Source organism: Haliotis rubra, unplaced genomic scaffold (genome assembly GCF_003918875.1).
Source record: "Haliotis rubra isolate DU_JTF1 unplaced genomic scaffold, ASM391887v1 Scf279, whole genome shotgun sequence".
Taxonomy (NCBI): Eukaryota; Metazoa; Mollusca; class Gastropoda; order Lepetellida; family Haliotidae; genus Haliotis; species Haliotis rubra.
The window spans coordinates 1106304-1125657 of NW_025766880.1; the positions used below are offsets into that span (position 1 = coordinate 1106304).

At 38.8% G+C, this 19354-nt stretch overlaps 1 protein-coding gene across 1 annotated transcript; it reads left to right on the plus strand.

Annotated features, from left to right (window-relative positions):
• The first annotated feature begins 13787 nt into the window (after nucleotides 1–13787).
• On the plus strand, nucleotides 13788–19121 carry LOC124281094 (pancreas transcription factor 1 subunit alpha-like). Its single transcript, XM_046717110.1, has 2 exons — nucleotides 13788–14442; nucleotides 18120–19121. The coding sequence occupies exons 1-2, from the start codon at nucleotides 14004–14006 to the stop codon at nucleotides 18317–18319; spliced, it is 639 nt and encodes a 212-aa protein (XP_046573066.1). The 5' UTR covers nucleotides 13788–14003; the 3' UTR covers nucleotides 18320–19121.
• Nucleotides 19122–19354: the final 233 nt, after the last annotated feature.

Sequence of the window (19354 nt, forward strand, 5' to 3'; positions counted from 1 at the left end):
TATATGTTGTTTTTGCTTACAATCTAATACAATGGATTTGGTTTGCACATTGAAAGGAAATATTGACTTTTCATCGCGTTATTCCCATTTCGGCCATATACGTCCCACTTTTTGCTCTCCTACAACACCTCTACATATAAGAATAGAAATTACCTTTTCGTATTAAACAAAACAAATTACCACGATACTTAGTTGCTCCTTTCTAGTTTGAAATGACTGTACTTATCCAAGTTTAATCATTGTGTGGTGTAGGCTGTTATCCTGCCCCCACTCAGCACGTACACCTCACTGCATGAGACACAGTCAGGAAAGTATGGCAACACAGAGCAAGACTATCTGCATGCATGTTCACGGGGGGCAGTTACTTTTGCCAGTGTTTTTTTTGACGGCACAGACATTGTCCGTAGAGCGATTGACTTGGTAGAGATGCTCCCGGGTTGACCGACCATGAAACGCATAGTCAGTTGAAATAACAAGAAAAAGCTCCCGGCTAATTGTAAACCAACCGACAGAAAATACTATACACTGTTTATTTATTTACACACATTTATTTGCGCGCCGCTACTTGTTGGGAACCCATAGCGTCCGATTACTGGTCATTTTGGAAACAAAGTAAAAAGCTGGGATCCCTTCCTCCTGACCGAAACAAGGCCTTTTAATTCTATTCCGTCCCCTGTTGTATGAAAACATTTGTTACCAGTGTTCTCGTGAAATAATCTCTTCTCCAGGGACCATGTATATGGGACGATCTCGTACACCTTCCCCTCCACACATAATGAATGATATGACTGATAAATTGTTAGTTGTCGGAACATTGTGTGTCCGGAAAACAGTAAGCTGAGCTGAGTGTAGCAGAGGTGGTAAGCTGATGTTGATTTTCACGACATGAACAGGAGCTAATCCGTGGATTGCTCACTTTAATTTTGTTAACAATATATGCATAATAAAATGACATGGCCCCTTTGGCAGGCTCACGACAAACATCTTCTAGGGGCCTTGAAGCCATATTGGTTTTCAAGGCGAAAAGGCCTTTGAATTTAGAATTAATGAAAGCGACGTTCAGCACAAATCTCTTGAAAGATGACACGCATCTTTGATGTCCTGGTGACGGATTAGTGGGTAGTTTGTTGACAAATGATTGCCACAAAACGGAGTTACTTCCCCCAAACTGCATGTCTGCACGTGCGAGGCGTGTACATTTAAAGCAGGGATACTTTGTAGCTTCCGTCAAGATTTTCCGATTATCAAGGCCACGTGAAAAGGTTTGCCCATCGCATCATGATAATCCTCATTTGCTGAACCGCTGCACGCAATGGTATATCGGGTTAATTGTCTATATAAATTAATTACTGCCGCGGAATATTTACGCGTTGCAGACCCTGGTATACCTATCACTTCATCTGGAATCAGGAAGGTAATGTATTAGACTGTGTATACTTGTATGTGGAAGTACGTTCCATGTACTCTGTACACTGCCTGCGTCTGTACGAGCGTTATACTGCTGTGTTGACTGTTTACTCGTACATCGTAGTAGTACGTGTACTTGGACATGCTCTATCATACATTACACGCACGCGCACTGTACACGCGCATTATACACGTACTTCCATGTACGCGCTATATATTGCCATATTCACCATCATATATGCCACGTACGTGCTTTATACATCACCGTGTGCATGCTGTATACTACCACATTCTGTATCATATATAATGTGCGGGCATTATATTGCCACTATATGTATCATACATGCCATGTACGTGCTTTATACAGCACCGTGTGCATGCTGTATACTACCACATTCTGTATCATATATAATGTGCGTGCATTATATTGCCACTATATGTATCATACATGCCATGTACGTGCTTTATGTTGCCATATTTCTCTATCACATATATCACGTACGGGCTTTATACCGCCATATTCTCTATCATATAAACCATGAATGTGCTTTATACTGCCACCATATGTTTCAGATGTGAGATGTAAGCATACATAATAATATTTGTAAAGCGCTCAGCTGCTCAAAGGTGCTTTGGATGTCAATTTCAACGGCGCATCGTATTTTCAATCTCAACTCCCTGGGGAACCTACAACTGTTGCAGCCATTAGGGCATACCTAATTATGTATGTTTTACTGATATTCTCAAGTTATGGAATAAATACAAACTATGGTTAATCTCTCCTCATCGGAGAAAGAAAATGTTACTTATTTCTCAAATGATGTACGTTCTGAACACTCGTTGTTCTGATAGACTCAAATGTTTTAATTGCCATGTACGTATACAGACAGCCTCTGTATGTTTTATATACCATGTACGTTCTGTTTACTCTTTATACAGAGAGCCTCTGTATGTTTTATATACCATGTACGTTCTGTTTACTGTTTATACAGAGAGCCTCTGTATGTTTTATATACCATGTACGTTCTGTTTACTCTTTATACAGACAGCCTCTGTATGTTTTATATACCATGTACGTTCTGTTTACTCTTTATACAGACAGCCTCTGTATGTTTTACATACCATGTACGTTCTGTTTACTCTTTATACAGACAGCCTCTGTATGTTTTATATACCATGTACGCTCTGTTTACTCTTTATACAGACAGCATCTGTATGTTTTACATACCATGTTCGATCTGTTTACTCTTTATACAGACAGCATCTCTATATATTATATTCCATGTACGTTCCGTTTACTCTTTATACAGACAGCATCTGTATGTTTTATATACCATGTACGTTCTGTTTACTATTTATACTGGCAGCCTCTGTATGTCTTATATACCATGTACACTCTGATTACTCTTTACACACACAACCTCTACACAATGTACGTTCTGTTCATTCTTTATGCAGACAAACTCTGCATGATATATACACTGTACGTTCTGTTCATTCTTTATACATATAGCCTCTGCATGATATATACACTGTACGTTCTGTTTATTCTTTATACAGACCACCTCTGCATGATATATATACACTGTACGTTCTGTTCATTCTTTATACAGGCCACCTCTGCATGATATATACACTGTACGTTCTGTTTATTCTTTATACAGACCACCTCTGCATGATATATACACTGTACGTTCTGTTCATTCTTTATACATATAGCCTCTGCATGATATATACACTGTACGTTCTGTTTATTCTTTATACAGACCACCTCTGCATGATATATATACACTGTACGTTCTGTTCATTCTTTATACAGACCACCTCTGCATGATATATACACTGTACGTTCTGTTCATTCTTTATACAGACCACCTCTGCATGATATATACACTGTACGTTCTGTTCATTCTTTATACAGACCACCTCTGCATGATATATACACTGTACGTTCTGTTCGTTCTTTATACAGATAGCTTCTGCATGATATATACACTGTACGTTCTGTTCATTCTTTATACAGACCACCTCTGCATGATATATATACACTGTACGTTCTGTTCATTCTTTATACAGACCACCTGTGCATGATATATACACTGTACGTTCTGTTCATTCTTTATACAGACAGCCTCTGCATGATATATACACTGTACGTTCTGTTTACTCTTTATACAGACAGCCTCTGCATGATATATACACTGTACGTTCTGTTCATTCTTTATACAGATAGCCTCTGCATGATATATAAACTGTACGTTCTGTTCATTCTTTATACAGATAGCCTCTGCATGATATATAAACTGTACGTTCTGTTCATTCTTTATACAGACCACCTCTGCATGATATATATACACTGTACGTTCTGTTCACTGTTTACTCTTTATACTGGCGGCCTCTGTATGTTTTATATACCATGTTCGATCTGTTTACTCTTTATACAGACATCCTCTATATGTTTTATATACCATATACGTTCTGTTTACTCTTTATACAGACAACCCCTGCAAGATATATACACTGTACGTTCTGTTCATTCTTTATACAGATAGCCTCTGCATGATATATATATACACTGTACGTTCTGTTCATTCTTTATACAGACCACCTCTGCATGATATATACACTGTACGTTCTGTTCATTCTTTATACAGACAGCCCCTGCATGATATATATACACTGTACGTTCTGTTCATTCTTTACACAGACCACCTCTGCATGATATATACACTGTACGTTCTGTTCATTCTTTATACAGACCACCTCTGCATGTGTATACACTGTACGTTCTGTTCATTCTTTATACATACAGCCCCTGCATGATATATATACACTGTACGTTCTGTTCATTCTTTATACAGATAGCCCCTGCATGATATATACACTGTACGTTCTGTTCATTCTTTATACATACAGCCCCTGCATGATATATATACACTGTACGTTCTGTTCATTCTTTATACAGATAGCCCCTTCATGATATATACACTGTACGTTCTGTTCATTCTTTATACAGACATCCTCTATATGTTTTATATACCATGTACGTTCTGTTTACTCTTTATACAGACAACCCCTGCAAGATATATACACTGTACGTTCTGTTCATTCTTTATACAGATAGCCTTTGCATGATATATATACACTGTACGTTCTATTTATTCTTTATACAGACCACCTCTGCATGATATATACACTGTACGTTCTGTTCATTCTTTATACAGACCACCTCTGCATGATATATACACTGTACGTTCTGTTCATTCTTTATACAGATAGCCTCTGCATGATATATACACTGTACGTTCTGTTCATTCTTTATACAGACCACCTCTGCATGATATATATACACTGTACGTTCTGTTCATTCTTTATACAGACCACCTGTGCATGATATATACACTGTACGTTCTGTTCATTCTTTATACAGACAGCCTCTGCATGATATATACACTGTACGTTCTGTTTACTCTTTATACAGACAGCCTCTGCATGATATATACACTGTACGTTCTGTTCATTCTTTATACAGACAGCCCCTGCATGATATATACACTGTACGTTCTGTTCATTCTTTATACAGATAGCCTCTGCATGATATATAAACTGTACGTTCTGTTCATTCTTTATACAGACCACCTCTGCATGATATATATACACTGTACGTTCTGTTCACTGTTTACTCTTTATACTGGCGGCCTCTGTATGTTTTATATACCATGTTCGATCTGTTTACTCTTTATACAGACATCCTCTATATGTTTTATATACCATATACGTTCTGTTTACTCTTTATACAGACAACCCCTGCAAGATATATACACTGTACGTTCTGTTCATTCTTTATACAGATAGCCTCTGCATGATATATATACACTGTACGTTCTGTTCATTCTTTATACAGACCACCTCTGCATGATATATACACTGTACGTTCTGTTTATTCTTTATACAGACAGCCCCTGCATGATATATATACACTGTACGTTCTGTTCATTCTTTACACAGACCACCTCTGCATGATATATACACTGTACGTTCTGTTCATTCTTTATACAGACCACCTCTGCATGATATATACACTGTACGTTCTGTTCATTCTTTATACAGATAGCCCCTGCATGATATATACACTGTACGTTCTGTTCATTCTTTATACATACAGCCCCTGCATGATATATATACACTGTACGTTCTGTTCATTCTTTATACAGATAGCCCCTGCATGATATATACACTGTACGTTCTGTTCATTCTTTATACATACAGCCCCTGCATGATATATATACACTGTACGTTCTGTTCATTCTTTATACAGATAGCCCCTTCATGATATATACACTGTACGTTCTGTTCATTCTTTATACAGACCACCAGTGCATGATATATATACACCGTACGTTCTGTTCATTCTTTATACAGACATCCTCTATATGTTTTATATACCATGTACGTTCTGTTTACTCTTTATACAGACAACCCCTGCAAGATATATACACTGTACGTTCTGTTCATTCTTTATACAGATAGCCTTTGCATGATATATATACACTGTACGTTCTATTTATTCTTTATACAGACCACCTCTGCATGATATATACACTGTACGTTCTGTTCATTCTTTATACAGATAGCCTCTGCATGATATATATACACTGTACGTTCTGTTCATTCTTTATACAGACCACCTCTGCATGATATATACACTGTGCGTTCTGTTCATTCTTTATACAGACAGCCCCTGCATGATATATATACACTGTACGTTCTGTTAATTCTTTATACAGACCACCTCTGCATGATATATATACACTGTACGTTCTGTTCACTGTTTACTCTTTATACTGGCGGCCTCTGTATGTTTTATATACCATGTTCGATCTGTTTACTCTTTATACAGACATCCTCTATATGTTTTATATACCATATACGTTCTGTTTACTCTTTATACAGACAACCCCTGCAAGATATATACACTGTACGTTCTGTTCATTCTTTATACAGATAGCCTCTGCATGATATATATACACTGTAATGTTCTGTTCATTCTTTATACAGACCACCTCTGCATGATATATACACTGTTTCTGTTCTATTCTTTATACAGACAGCCCCTGCATGATATATATACACTGTACGTTCTGTTCATTCTTTACACAGACCACCTCTGCATGATATATACACTGTAATGTTCTGTTCATTCTTTATACAGACCACCTCTGCATGATATATACACTGTAATGTTCTGTTCATTCTTTATACAGATAGGCCCTGCATGATATATACACTGTAATGTTCTGTTCATTCTTTATACATACAGCCCCTGCATGATATATATACACTGTAATGTTCTGTTCATTCATTCTTTATACAGATAGCCCCCTGCATGATATATACACTGTACGTTCTGTTCATTCTTTATACATACAGCCCCTGCATGATATATATACACTGTACGTTCTGTTCATTCTTTATACAGATAGCCCCTTCATGATATATACACTGTACGTTCTGTTCATTCTTTATACAGACCACCAGTGCATGATATATATACACTGTACGTTCTGTTCATTCTTTATACAGACATCCTCTATATGTTTTATATACCATGTACGTTCTGTTTACTCTTTATACAGACAACCCCTGCAATGATATACTTTGCTGATATATATATACACTGTACGTTCTGTTCATTCTTTATACAGACAGCCTTTGCATGCATACGTTCTGATATATACACTGTAATGTTCTGTTCATTCTTTATACAGATAGCCTCTGATATATATACACTGTACGTTCTGTTCATTCTTTATACAGACCACCTCTGCATGATATATACACTGTACGTTCTGTTCATTCTTTATACAGATAGCCTCTGCATGATATATATACTGTACTGTAATGTTCTGTTCATTCTTTATACAGACCACCTCTGCATGATATATACACTGTGTACGTTCTGTTCATTCTTTATACAGACAGCCCCTGCATGATATATATACACTGTACGTTCTGTTCATTCTTTATACAGGCCACTGTGCGTTATATTCTTCTGCATATATACCACACTGCATGTTCTGTTCATTCTATATATACAGACACCTCTGCATGATATATGTTCTGTTCATTCTTTATACAGATAGCCCCTCCATGATTTATACACTGTACGTTCTGTTCATTCTTTATACATACAGCCCCTGCATGATATACACACTGTACGTTCTGTTCATTCTTTATACAGATAGCCCCTGCATGATATATATACACTGTACGTTCTGTTCATTCTTTATACATACAGCCCCTACATGATATATACACTGTACGTTCTGTTCATTCTTTATACAGATAGCCTCTGCATGATATATACACTGTACGTTCTGTTCATTCTTTATACAGACAGCCTCTGCATGATATATACACTGTATGTTCTGTTCATTCTTTATACAGACCACCTCTGCATGATATATACACTGTACGTTCTGTTCATTCTTTATACAGATGTACGTTCCCCTGCATGATATATACACTGTATGTTCTGTTCATTCTTTATACAGACAGCCTCTGCATGATATATATACACTGTATGTTCTGTTCATTCTTTATACAGATAGCCTCTGCATGATATATACACTGTACGTTCTGTTCATTCTTTATACATACAGCCCCTGCATGATATATACACACTGTAATAGTCTGTTTCATGTTCTTTATACAGATAGCCTCTGCATGATATATATACACTGTAATGTTCTGTTCATTCTTTATACAGATAGCCTCTGCATGATATATACACTGTACTTCTGTTCATTCTTTATACAGACCACCTCTGCATGATATATACACTGTACGTTCTGTTCATTCTTTATACAGATAGCCTCTGCATGATATATACACTGTACTTCTGTTCATTCTTTATACAGACAGCCTCTGCATGATATATACACTGTACGTTCTGTTCATTCTTTATACAGATAGCCCTGCATGATATATACACTGTACGTTCTGTTCATTCTTTATACAGATAGCCTCTGCATGATATATACACTGTACTTCTGTTTACACTTGATACAGACCACCTGTGCATGATATATATACACTGTACGTTCTGTTCATTCTTTATACAGACAGCCTCTGCATGATATATACACTGTACTTCTGTTCATTCTTTATACAGATAGCCTCTGCATGATATATAAACTGTACATTCTGTTCATTCTTTATACAGACAGCCTCTGCATGATATATACACTGTACGTTCTGTTCATTCTTTATACAGACAGCCTCTGCATGATATATACACTGTACTTCTGTTCATTCTTTATACAGATAGCCTCTGCATGATATATACACTGTACGTTCTGTTAATTCTTTATACAGACAGCCTCTGCATGATATATACACTGTACTTCTGTTCATTCTTTATACAGATAGCCTCTGCATGATATATACACTGTACGTTCTGTTCATTCTTTATACAGACAGCCTCTGCATGATATATACACTGTACTTCTGTTCATTCTTTATACAGACCACCTGTGCATGATATATACACTGTACGTTCTGTTCATTCTTTATACAGACAGCCTCTGCATGATATATATACCATGTACATTTTGTATGATGTTTTCAGTGATGGTGCCTGTTTGATACATGTTTTTTCATTTATAATTCATGATTATCTCAAGAAGTCAAACAGGCAAAGTTTATTGATTTCTCAACCAAAAAAATAAACTATTGTCTTTAGAAGATTATTCAGGATTTGAATTTCAAGCATGAATGCCTTCATGATGGTGATTGGGTGGCAGCTACTTTGACCTGCGCCACGTGATGGCAAGGTTTCCAGACCGGGTAGCTGATTCTGCAGACGGTTGTGGCTGACGCTATGGCGTGGTGAAGTATACAATACGCTGCACGTGCTGGAGGCGCGACACACACAGGTACATGTGGCCAGTTGCTGGATACCCGACATCTAGCGCCTTTAATTTGACCCACAATTACCCTTGGGGATAGAGAGTGTTATGGTGTTGTATTAAATTCACATCCATGGAGTATGAAATAACCCCTGACTTCTGCTACTTGACTTGTCATTAACTGGCGATCGCCTGTAGCGACCCCTATGAAAAATATCGACCTTTTTCCCTCCACGCGGCGTTTCCGAGAAGAATGAATAGTCAGTCACCCGAAACGAATCGGGGTGGCAGTCTCAAAGATTTCTGTGTATTTATCTTTCTCCTTATTTGTATATTTACATAGCCAGCTGTACACAGCGTGTTGTTTCCAAATAGTATGTATTTGGTGTAGATGGTATGCTTTCATTTGATACAATATAAATTGTTACGGACTAAACTAAATGTCGCCTGTGTGTTGTAGCGAGAGATCATTCTCCGGCTGTAGGGGGTTCTGTAGCTAGCTGGGCCATATCACGGTAAATGATGTGCTGTAGGTGTACTATCTACAGTGTTTTGGGAAATGTTATGACGAGAAAGAAACACACTGACATGACCCCCTGCCTTTGTTAGCGAGTCTCCGCGTCCTAGGGACAAAGCATGCCTTGCCCTCAGCCTTGGTAAATGCGATAAAGAAACGGTTCTGTGTGCTTGGTGATATGTTTAACAGTATTTCCTATATGTTGGTTGACGATCTCTGCATCTCACCGAAGCTGAAGATAGGCAGTGGAGAGGAGAACGTACGGCGGTTGGGGAGCCAATAGCAGCTATGCTCATCTCTCCGGGTCCTGGGCCGAGCCATGTCACACCCTGCAGCAGCAAATATTGACCCCCACACAGATGCTGACACGGTATCAGTTCCCATGCTGCACTGACGCACGTTACACACAGCATTACGCGGCATAAATAATACTTGATATGATGTAGGCCATGTAATAAATGGCTCAAATTTTATTAAAACTACTTTATTGTTGAGAAGTGAATAAGACTTTTTATGCTTCAGTGCATTTTCGGAGAGGACACATTCTTTTTCCTTCACATTTTCATAATTCGATGGTAGCTGTATAATATTTCACAAATCGTGTGACTTCCCAAACAGAGTATGTCCTGGAAGCCAATTTTCCTAGATGTCGAGCGACCTTTAAGAATCAGCAGTATTATACATTCAACAATAGTCAGTAAACGTTTGTTACGGACTACGGTTTACATTTGTCATGTATCGTTTATCAGATAGTTGCAACAGTAAGATTTGGAATAGACCTGAGGTTGAAAGAAATATTCAATTTGCCCGAATTATGGGTTTATCGCTAATGTCAAGTTATGCCTGGTCTCTCCCAATCGGTTAAAGTTTTCTGTGATGAAAGTTCGACGAAAACATTGTTTATTTCTCAAATAATCTGATCCCGTTGTTGTGTATATTTTGTCATTATAGATGTAGCGACGACGCGTAGTTAAAGCATATGTTAACAGATACGACAGAACGATTCTCTGATTCACTCCTAAGTTGAACCAAAGTTGTTGACTGCATTCTCCCCATTTGCAAATATCAAGTGGCTGTGTTCATTTCTAAGATGCTTTAACTGTAACTATGCATGGGAAGTTTTGTCCTCAGTGTCAGTTTGAAACAGAAAGTAAGATGTCATCCATAAAGAATCTTACTTCCTTATTGCTCACCAACTTCTGACATGTCAGTCAAACAGATCAGTAATTACCACCACATCCAGACGTATTTGTAGATATGTTGACGGGTAGTAAGAATATTTCGAGAAAGAAAACCTTACGTGACATTTCTTACGGTAAAGGTTGAGATTAAGCCCATCCAGATTTCCTCAACCATTCGCTTCTGTCAGCATGACCACCAACTCATTGGACAAGGCAAGGCGGCCCTGTCGTGAAGGACACGCGCAGCAGTGCAGAAATTCTGTCACACACCAATACACCTTGCTCAGCTCGAAACAATGCTGAAAGTAACGACTTATAGTTAGCATTAGTAAGCATTAGAGGCCGGCCATATTAGTGCCGTGTCAACATTAGTGATTATTACTGAACATGATCTTTAGTAGCCGTACCACCATTAGTGACCCTACGAGAATTAGTGGTCAATTTAGTGGGCTTACCGGCAATATTGCCCACAACAGTATAAATGGCCCTAGTAGCATTAGTAGCCGTACAAACATTAGTGGTCATATCAGCACGAATGATTCTATATACAAGCAATGCTGTCCCTAGAAGTGTTAGTGGCCCTAGTAGCATTAGTAGCCGTACAAACATTAGTGGTCATATCAGCACGAATGATTCTATATACAAGCAATGCTGTCCCTAGAAGTGTTAGTGGCCCTAGTAGCATTAGTAGCCGTACAAACATTAGTGGTGATATCAGCAACAGTGATTCTATATATAAGCAATGCTGTCCCTGGAAGTGTTAGTGGCCCTAGTAGCATTAGCAGCCGTACAAACATTAGTGGTCATATCAGCAACAGTGATTCTATATACAAGCAATGCTGTCCCTGGAAGTGTCAGTGGCCCTAGTAGCATTAGTAGCCGTACAAACATTAGTGGTCATATCAGCAACAGTGATTCTATATACAAGCAATGCTGTCCCTAGAAGTGTCAGTGGCCCTAGTAGCATTAGTAGCCGTACAAACATTAGTGGTCATATCAGCAACAGTGATTCTATATACAAGCAATGCTGTCCCTAGAAGTGTTAGTGGCCCTAGTAGCATCAGGACCCGTACAAACATTAGTGGTCATATCAGCAACAGTGATTCTATATACAAGCAATGCTGTCCCTAGAAGTGTTAGTGGCCCTAGTAGCATTAGTAGCCGTACAAACATTAGTGGTCATATCAGCAACAGTGATTCTATATACAAGCAATGCTGTCCCTGGAAGTGTTAGTGGCCCTAGTAGCATTAGTAGCCGTACAAACATTAGTGGTCATATCAGCAACAGTGATTCTATATACAAGCAATGCTGTCCCTAGAAGTGTTAGTGGCCCTAGTAGCATTAGTAGCCGTACAAACATTAGTGGTCATATCAGCACGAATGATTCTATATACAAGCAATGCTGTCCCTAGAAGTGTTAGTGGCCCTAGTAGCATTAGTAGCCGTACAAACGTTAGTGGTCATATCAGCAACAGTGATTCTATATACAAGCAATGCTGTCCCTGGAAGTGTTAGTGGCCCTAGTAGCATTAGTAGCCGTACAAACATTAGTGGTCACATCAGCACGAATGATTCTATATACAAGCAATGCTGTCCCTAGAAGTGTTAGTGGCCCTAGTAGCATTAGTAGCCGTACAAACATTAGTGGTCACATCAGCACGAATGATTCTATATACAAGCAATGCTGTCCCTAGAAGTGTTAGTGGCCCTAGTAGCATTAGTAGCCGTACAAACATTAGTGGTCATATCAGCAACAGTGATTCTATATACAAGCAATGCTGTCCCTGGAAGTGTCAGTGGCCCTAGTAGCATTAGTAGCCGTACAAACATTAGTGGTCATATCAGCAACAGTGATTCTATATACAAGCAATGCTGTCCCTGGAAGTGTTAGTGGCCCTAGTAGCATTAGTAGCCGTACAAACATTAGTGGTCATATCAGCAACAGTGATTCTATATACAAGCAATGCTGTCCCTGGAAGTGTTAGTGGCCCTAGTAGCATTAGTAGCCGTACAAACATTAGTAGTAGGGTTGTGAATGGGGGGTTGGGTGGCTGGAGATGGGCACCACTGCTTGAGGTATTCCGTTGTATTTCACCCTACCCCTTTAGAAGTTTGACTGACATTTAACCCTTACACCAGTCACCACCTCCACACCCACCACCACCCAGCCCCCACCACACACACATACACACACCCCACGCATGGTATGTCTTTCTTAATTAAGATTGTGATGTTTCACAAAAACGGAATGATACCGTTTCTTGAAAACCATGTGCAGTTACAATTTCACGTTGAGCACTCACACGTAAACCGGTAAGCGTGTATCCGATCTCCCCAGTGATGTGTGACCCATGGCTGCAAGTGTCGATGTCCCATGTATACGATGGGGCATCATAGATTTACACCAAAGGTGCCTGCAATGTTCATTGGATATCAATATGCAATAATTGACTTTTCACTGTCTGTAAGTAAACGGAATAGTCTACTAGTATTTAGAATTTCTTCGACAAACGGTTGTAATTTCATGACTATAATGTTGTCTTATTATTTTCATTTCCGCTTCCTTATCGATTTTCAATTCAAGTCGGTCCTGCTATAACCATAAGCTCTCGTTGTGGTAATTTGCTGGTCTCGGGCACGTGCCGCGCTGCCGGCTCAGGCTTGTATTCTGATTGGCTTATTGAATGATTGACAGACGGTTTGCATATTTACGGTCAGCTGATAAAAACGAGAGAAACTGACAACTAGAAGACAGAAAGAAAATCCTCTCACCGGACGAATAGTCACAGCAAATGTAGAAAGAGCAGGAAATAATGATCAGCATAGTCTTTTGCCAAAGTTACTGGCTGAAGGCATGAAGGATTTCTCCGACAATATGGCAGCCAAAGTGATGTCGTGAGCAGCAGCAGCAGCAGCAGCAGCAGCATTAGCCCAAGAGAAGGGTACACTCGCATTACCTTCATCCTTAATGTAAACTCTAGCTCAGGATGGCCACCACACATAACGGTTTTATCCAGCATCAAATTTTGGCAAATTTTGATTTTGGTGTTTACCCAGCTTCCGGATCTGTGAGCCCTTATGACAGCCAGTCTGATTTCAGCTCTCCTAATTCCGACCAAGAAAATATTGGCAAACACAGGAAAAAGAAAAGAAAATGCATCCAGCAACAAGTTCAACAAAGGCAAGCTGCCAATCTTAGAGAAAGGAGAAGGATGCAGTCTATAAATGATGCATTTGAAGGACTCCGTGAACATATTCCGACTTTGCCATATGAGAAACGATTGTCCAAAGTAGATACTCTCAGATTAGCAATTGGTTACATCAGTTTTCTGTCAGAACTTGTTCAAACCGACTCTCAAACTAAGGAAAATATCAACAACCATATCGGAGAACAACCCAAGAAAGTCATCATCCATTGTCATAGAGGTATGTACTATAATGCTTTAATGTTGCACCTTAGCCATGGAGAGAACACACGATGTAGCATGGCACTGGTGCTTGTAAGTGATTTTCTTTATTACCCGTTTAAAAGGATAAAATATCAAACTTATAATATCCGTTTTGCTGTTTCGTCAGTACACACGTGCATATTTTATACTGGTAATTGTTTTGAGGATCCATTTTTTGAAACATTCTCCATCACTGAAACTTGCTTATTTTGTGAAATATTTTAGCAACATTATTACGAATGCCAAACGCGTTCACCAGGCACGTGTTCGCCAACTTAAACAAATTCATTCCTCCACCACCTGTTCAAACTAAGTGTATCCCTGATAGTCGTATGCGATGGTTCCAGCGTTAAGTATCATGTAATGTATAAAGAATTATATTGGGCGACAAGTATCGTGAGGTATATGATGATACCGGCTATAAATACCATGTGGTATATGAAAATATTACCAGTAAGCATCGTGTATTATATGTATGATACTAGGTAAAAGTATCATTGATATATTACACTAATCACATACCCCAAATATGGACATCGTTTCCTGACAGTTTCTAACATTAGTATGGCATGTGTACGAGCCTTTCTACACAAGTCAACGAGTCATGGAAAACAATTCCATTTAAGACTACAAATATAACACGCATAGAATCGCGCTTTGAATTATTGAATAGTTTCAAAATAACAGGAATTGAAGATTTCATTTAGTCGTTCTTTACAATTATGACTTGGCTATTGGGTAAGATTTATTCAATACAATACTTCAACGTGCCAGTCATCTGGAGGAGAGGGATTGTCTCGGGTGTGAACCGACCGATGCTCAGACGATATGAATAAATACGAGCGGTTTTAACGGCAAATTAGACCCCTATTAATTCAGGGTGGAAGGGCATTAGATTTCAGAGCCCCTTCTGCCATTGACGGGGAACAGGGCGTTTGAGGGCGAGTTCCTGCATAGCGGGACCCTCCCTCTTCCTGCTACGTGCGGCCATCTAGTGTATGCTTTTCAAACATGTAGGATGGGGTTTATCAAATTTATTTATTTATTTATTTATTTATTTATTTATTTATTTATTTATTTATTTATTTATTTATTTATTTATTTATTTATTTATTTATTTATTTATTTATTTATTTATTTATCTATTTATTTATATATTTATTTATTTATATATTTATTTATTTATTTATTTATTTTTTTATTTATTTATTTATTATTCATTCATTCATTCATTCATTCATTCATTCATTCATTCATTCATTTATTTATTTATTTATTTATTTATTTATTTATTCTTTCTTACAAAATCTTTAGCTGTTGTCAAATTTACAATGTAAAATGAACAAATTAGGGAAACAAGAAAGTTTCAAAATTACGTTTTCATTTATTGATTACTTCGTTCGTTCGTTCGTTCGTTCATTCGTAAACGTATTGTTTAGAGATACCTGACTATAGACAGGGCGATAATGTTTGATAATCCCCTTGCTAAAAATACCACGATACTACCTCTGTACACTGCTATAATCATCTACTTGCCAATCAGATAAATATATCGCTCACTGTTGACTGACACTTGCACGTGATTCGTGTTACTCTTGCTACCATGTTTGGAGTGGACCGAAACGTTTTAATTGCATGCCTATCCAGGCGAAGTGTCCAGTAATGTGAGACATGAGTGTATGCATTTTATAAATGTAACAGGTAACTTTACAATGACGCCCAGACATGTCCATAAATCACACTCTCTGTGGAATACGTTGTTGCGACGTGGTCAGGTCTGCTATAAGAAGACAAGAGTCGATTTGTATAAAACTTTCTGGCCAGAGAATCAACTATATGAAATATGATGTAAATACAGGCAGTTCTACAAACACACTTCACTTGACTCTACTAACTGCATATCACACACCAGCCATGTGAGCAAACAATTACTGTACACATTATTCGGTCCTTAGATATAAATATATACATGTAAACTTGTAACCCTCCGACAGTGGTGTGGCAGTTATCGATGCTTCTGCAAAACAGTCCTAACTAAAGACATCGCACACTGCCCCTTTATTTTCTTCAGCGTCCAAATCACGCATCTTTACCGCTGGCCTTTTACTAACAACCACTGCTCTACGCTCCTCAACTTTGAAGTCGACTAACTGAGAAACATGAACCCTACTCTAGACCGTATTTCCCTAATCTAGCGTCACGTTTCACCCAATAAAAAGTATCCAATGTGCTAATTATATGTTGCTCCAGCACACTGAATGTAAGATACATTGTTCCTCCCACGGGGACAAAGAACGCCCTGGCTCCCTCTCCCTCTTTCGGCAGGTAGACAACAAGTCACGTGATACACACCCAACACTTTGAACTTTTGTACCGAGTTTGTATGTGGGTTGTTTAAGTGGTCATCATTAACCATTAACACTCTAAGGCTGACTTAATGCTGAGGACCCGGTGTTAACTTGATGCCAGGCGAGCACACGTACTGCTGGGTTCCTGCCACCCCAGCTTGCCGCTCACTGTCGGAGATACCATTGCTACAGTATTATTTGGGTTCTCACTCGCGCGCACACACACACACACACACACACACACACACACACACACACACACACACACACACACACACACACACACACACACACACACACACACACACACACACACACACACACACACATACACGCACGCACGCACGCATACACACACGCACGCATACAACGCGAGTTGTTTAAGGTGACATATAAAGTAGAGTGATGTTTTCACGAGTTGATTAAGGTGACATATAAAGTAGAGTGATGTTTTCACGAGTTGATTAAGGTGATATATAAAGTAGAGTGATGTTTTCACGAATTGATTAAGGTGATATATAAAGTACAGTGATGTTTTCACGAGTTGATTAAGGTGACATATAAAGTAGAGTGATGTTTTCACGAGTTGATTAAGGTGATATATAAAGTAGAGTGATGTTTTCACGAGTTGATTAAGGTGATATATAAAGTACAGTGATGTTTTCACGAATTGTTTAAGGTGATATATAAAGTACAGTGATGTTTTCATGAGTTGATTAAGGTGTCATATAAAGTAGAGTGATGTTTTCACGAGTTGATTAAGGTGATATATAAAGTAGAGTGATGTTTTCACGAGTTGATTAAGGTGATATCTAAAGTAGAGTGATGTTTTCACGAGTTGTTTAAGGTGATATATAAAGTAGAGTGATGTTTTCACGAGTTGATTAAGGTGATATATAAAGTAGAGTGATGTTTTCACGAGTTGTTTAAGGTGATATATAAAGTAGAGTGATGTTTTCACGAGTTGATTAAGGTGTCATATAAAGTAGAGTGATGTTTTCACGAGTTGATTAAGGTTATATATAAAGTAGAGTGATGTTTTCACGAGTTGATTAAGGTGATATATAAAGTAGAGTGATGTTTTCACGAGTTGTTTAAGGTGATATATAAAGTACAGTGATGTTTTCACGAGTTGATTAAGGTGTCATATAAAGTAGAGTGATGTTTTCACGAGTTGATTAAGGTGTCATATAAAGTAGAGTGATGTTTTCACGAGTTGATTAAGGTGATGTGTCCATGAGTATATTAAGATGGTATATTGTGCATATAAATTGTCTATATGCATTGTAAATTGTTTTTCCACCAGGCATTCACGAAGAGGAGGAACAATACGGCCTGCCCCCTGTTGCTGGGCACTCCTTATCCTGGACAGACGACAAGAAACCCCACATGGGACCAAACAATATAATGGTCGCCAAAATTTGGACACCAGAAGATCCAAGGAAAAACAAAATTCAAACGGAAGCTGATTGTTCTGGACTTCTTGATTCGACTCTCGATATCTGATATATTGTTTTCAATATGCATGTGGCGTGTGAAGGGATGTGTGTGCCGGCTTCACTATTCAAATCTGTTGTTATTACAGCCCATATTATGCTCCGTGAATAGGGGTTTTATTATTTCGAAGGAAAGGGTGTTTTGTTACATTATTTGCTCAGGTTTAAATTTCTTTCAAGCCAAAATGTCTTTAACATTTCGTGTCAGCAAACTTTATGAGTGCTAATGCATCATTGTGAATTGTGTTTGAGGTGATCAATAACGTTATAAGTAAACACTGGTCTCAGCTGATTACAGAAAGTCCGATCGTGATTACTGACTTAAAATACGTCTTCCCAGGTGATCAGCAGACGTTCACCTTGTCTAGTGAGTTCTGAGCACAGGACTAGACTGTATCTAATGAGTGCCGGACAGGGCCCCACTGTGGTCTGCTGAGTGCTGAATACAATATGAAACTTTGGTCTACTGAGTGCCGAACATTGGGCAAACAACGGTCTTCTGAGAGCTAAACACGGGGTGAGACTTTTGTGTATTGAGTCCTGAACACGAAGTGAGACTGTAGTCGACTGAGTGCTGAACACAGGACGAGACTGCGGTCTACTGAGTGCTGAACATAGGACGAGACTGCGGTCTACTGAGTGTTGAGCACAGGATGAGACTGTGGTCTACTGAGTGCTGAACACAGGACGAGACTGCGGTCTACTGAGTGCTGAACACAGGACGAGACTGCGGTCTACTGAGTGCCGAACATTGGGCAAACAACGGTCTTCTGAGAGCCAAACACGGGGTGAGACTGTTGTCTTTGAGTGCTGAACACAGGACGAGACTGTACTGAGTGCTGAACATGGATCCAGGCTGTGGTCTGCTGAGAGCTGAATACAGACCGAGAATGTATTGGTCTACTGAGTGCTGAACATAGGACGAGACTGCGGTCTACTGAGTGTTGATCACAGGGTGAGACTGTGGTCTACTGAGTGCTGAACACAGGACGAGACTGTAGTCTACTGAGTGCTGAACATGGATCCAGGCTGTGGTCTGCTGAGA

What these genes read in the sequence shown, in the direction of transcription:
- LOC124281094 (XM_046717110.1), top strand. Translation starts at nt 14,004, where the DNA reads ATGGCCACCACACATAACGGTTTTATCCAGCATCAAATTTTGGCAAAT. An exon ending in CATCATCCATTGTCATAGAG is followed by an intron (nt 14,443 to 18,119) that starts GTATGTACTATA and finishes TTTTTCCACCAG; the next exon opens with GCATTCACGAAGAGGAGGAA.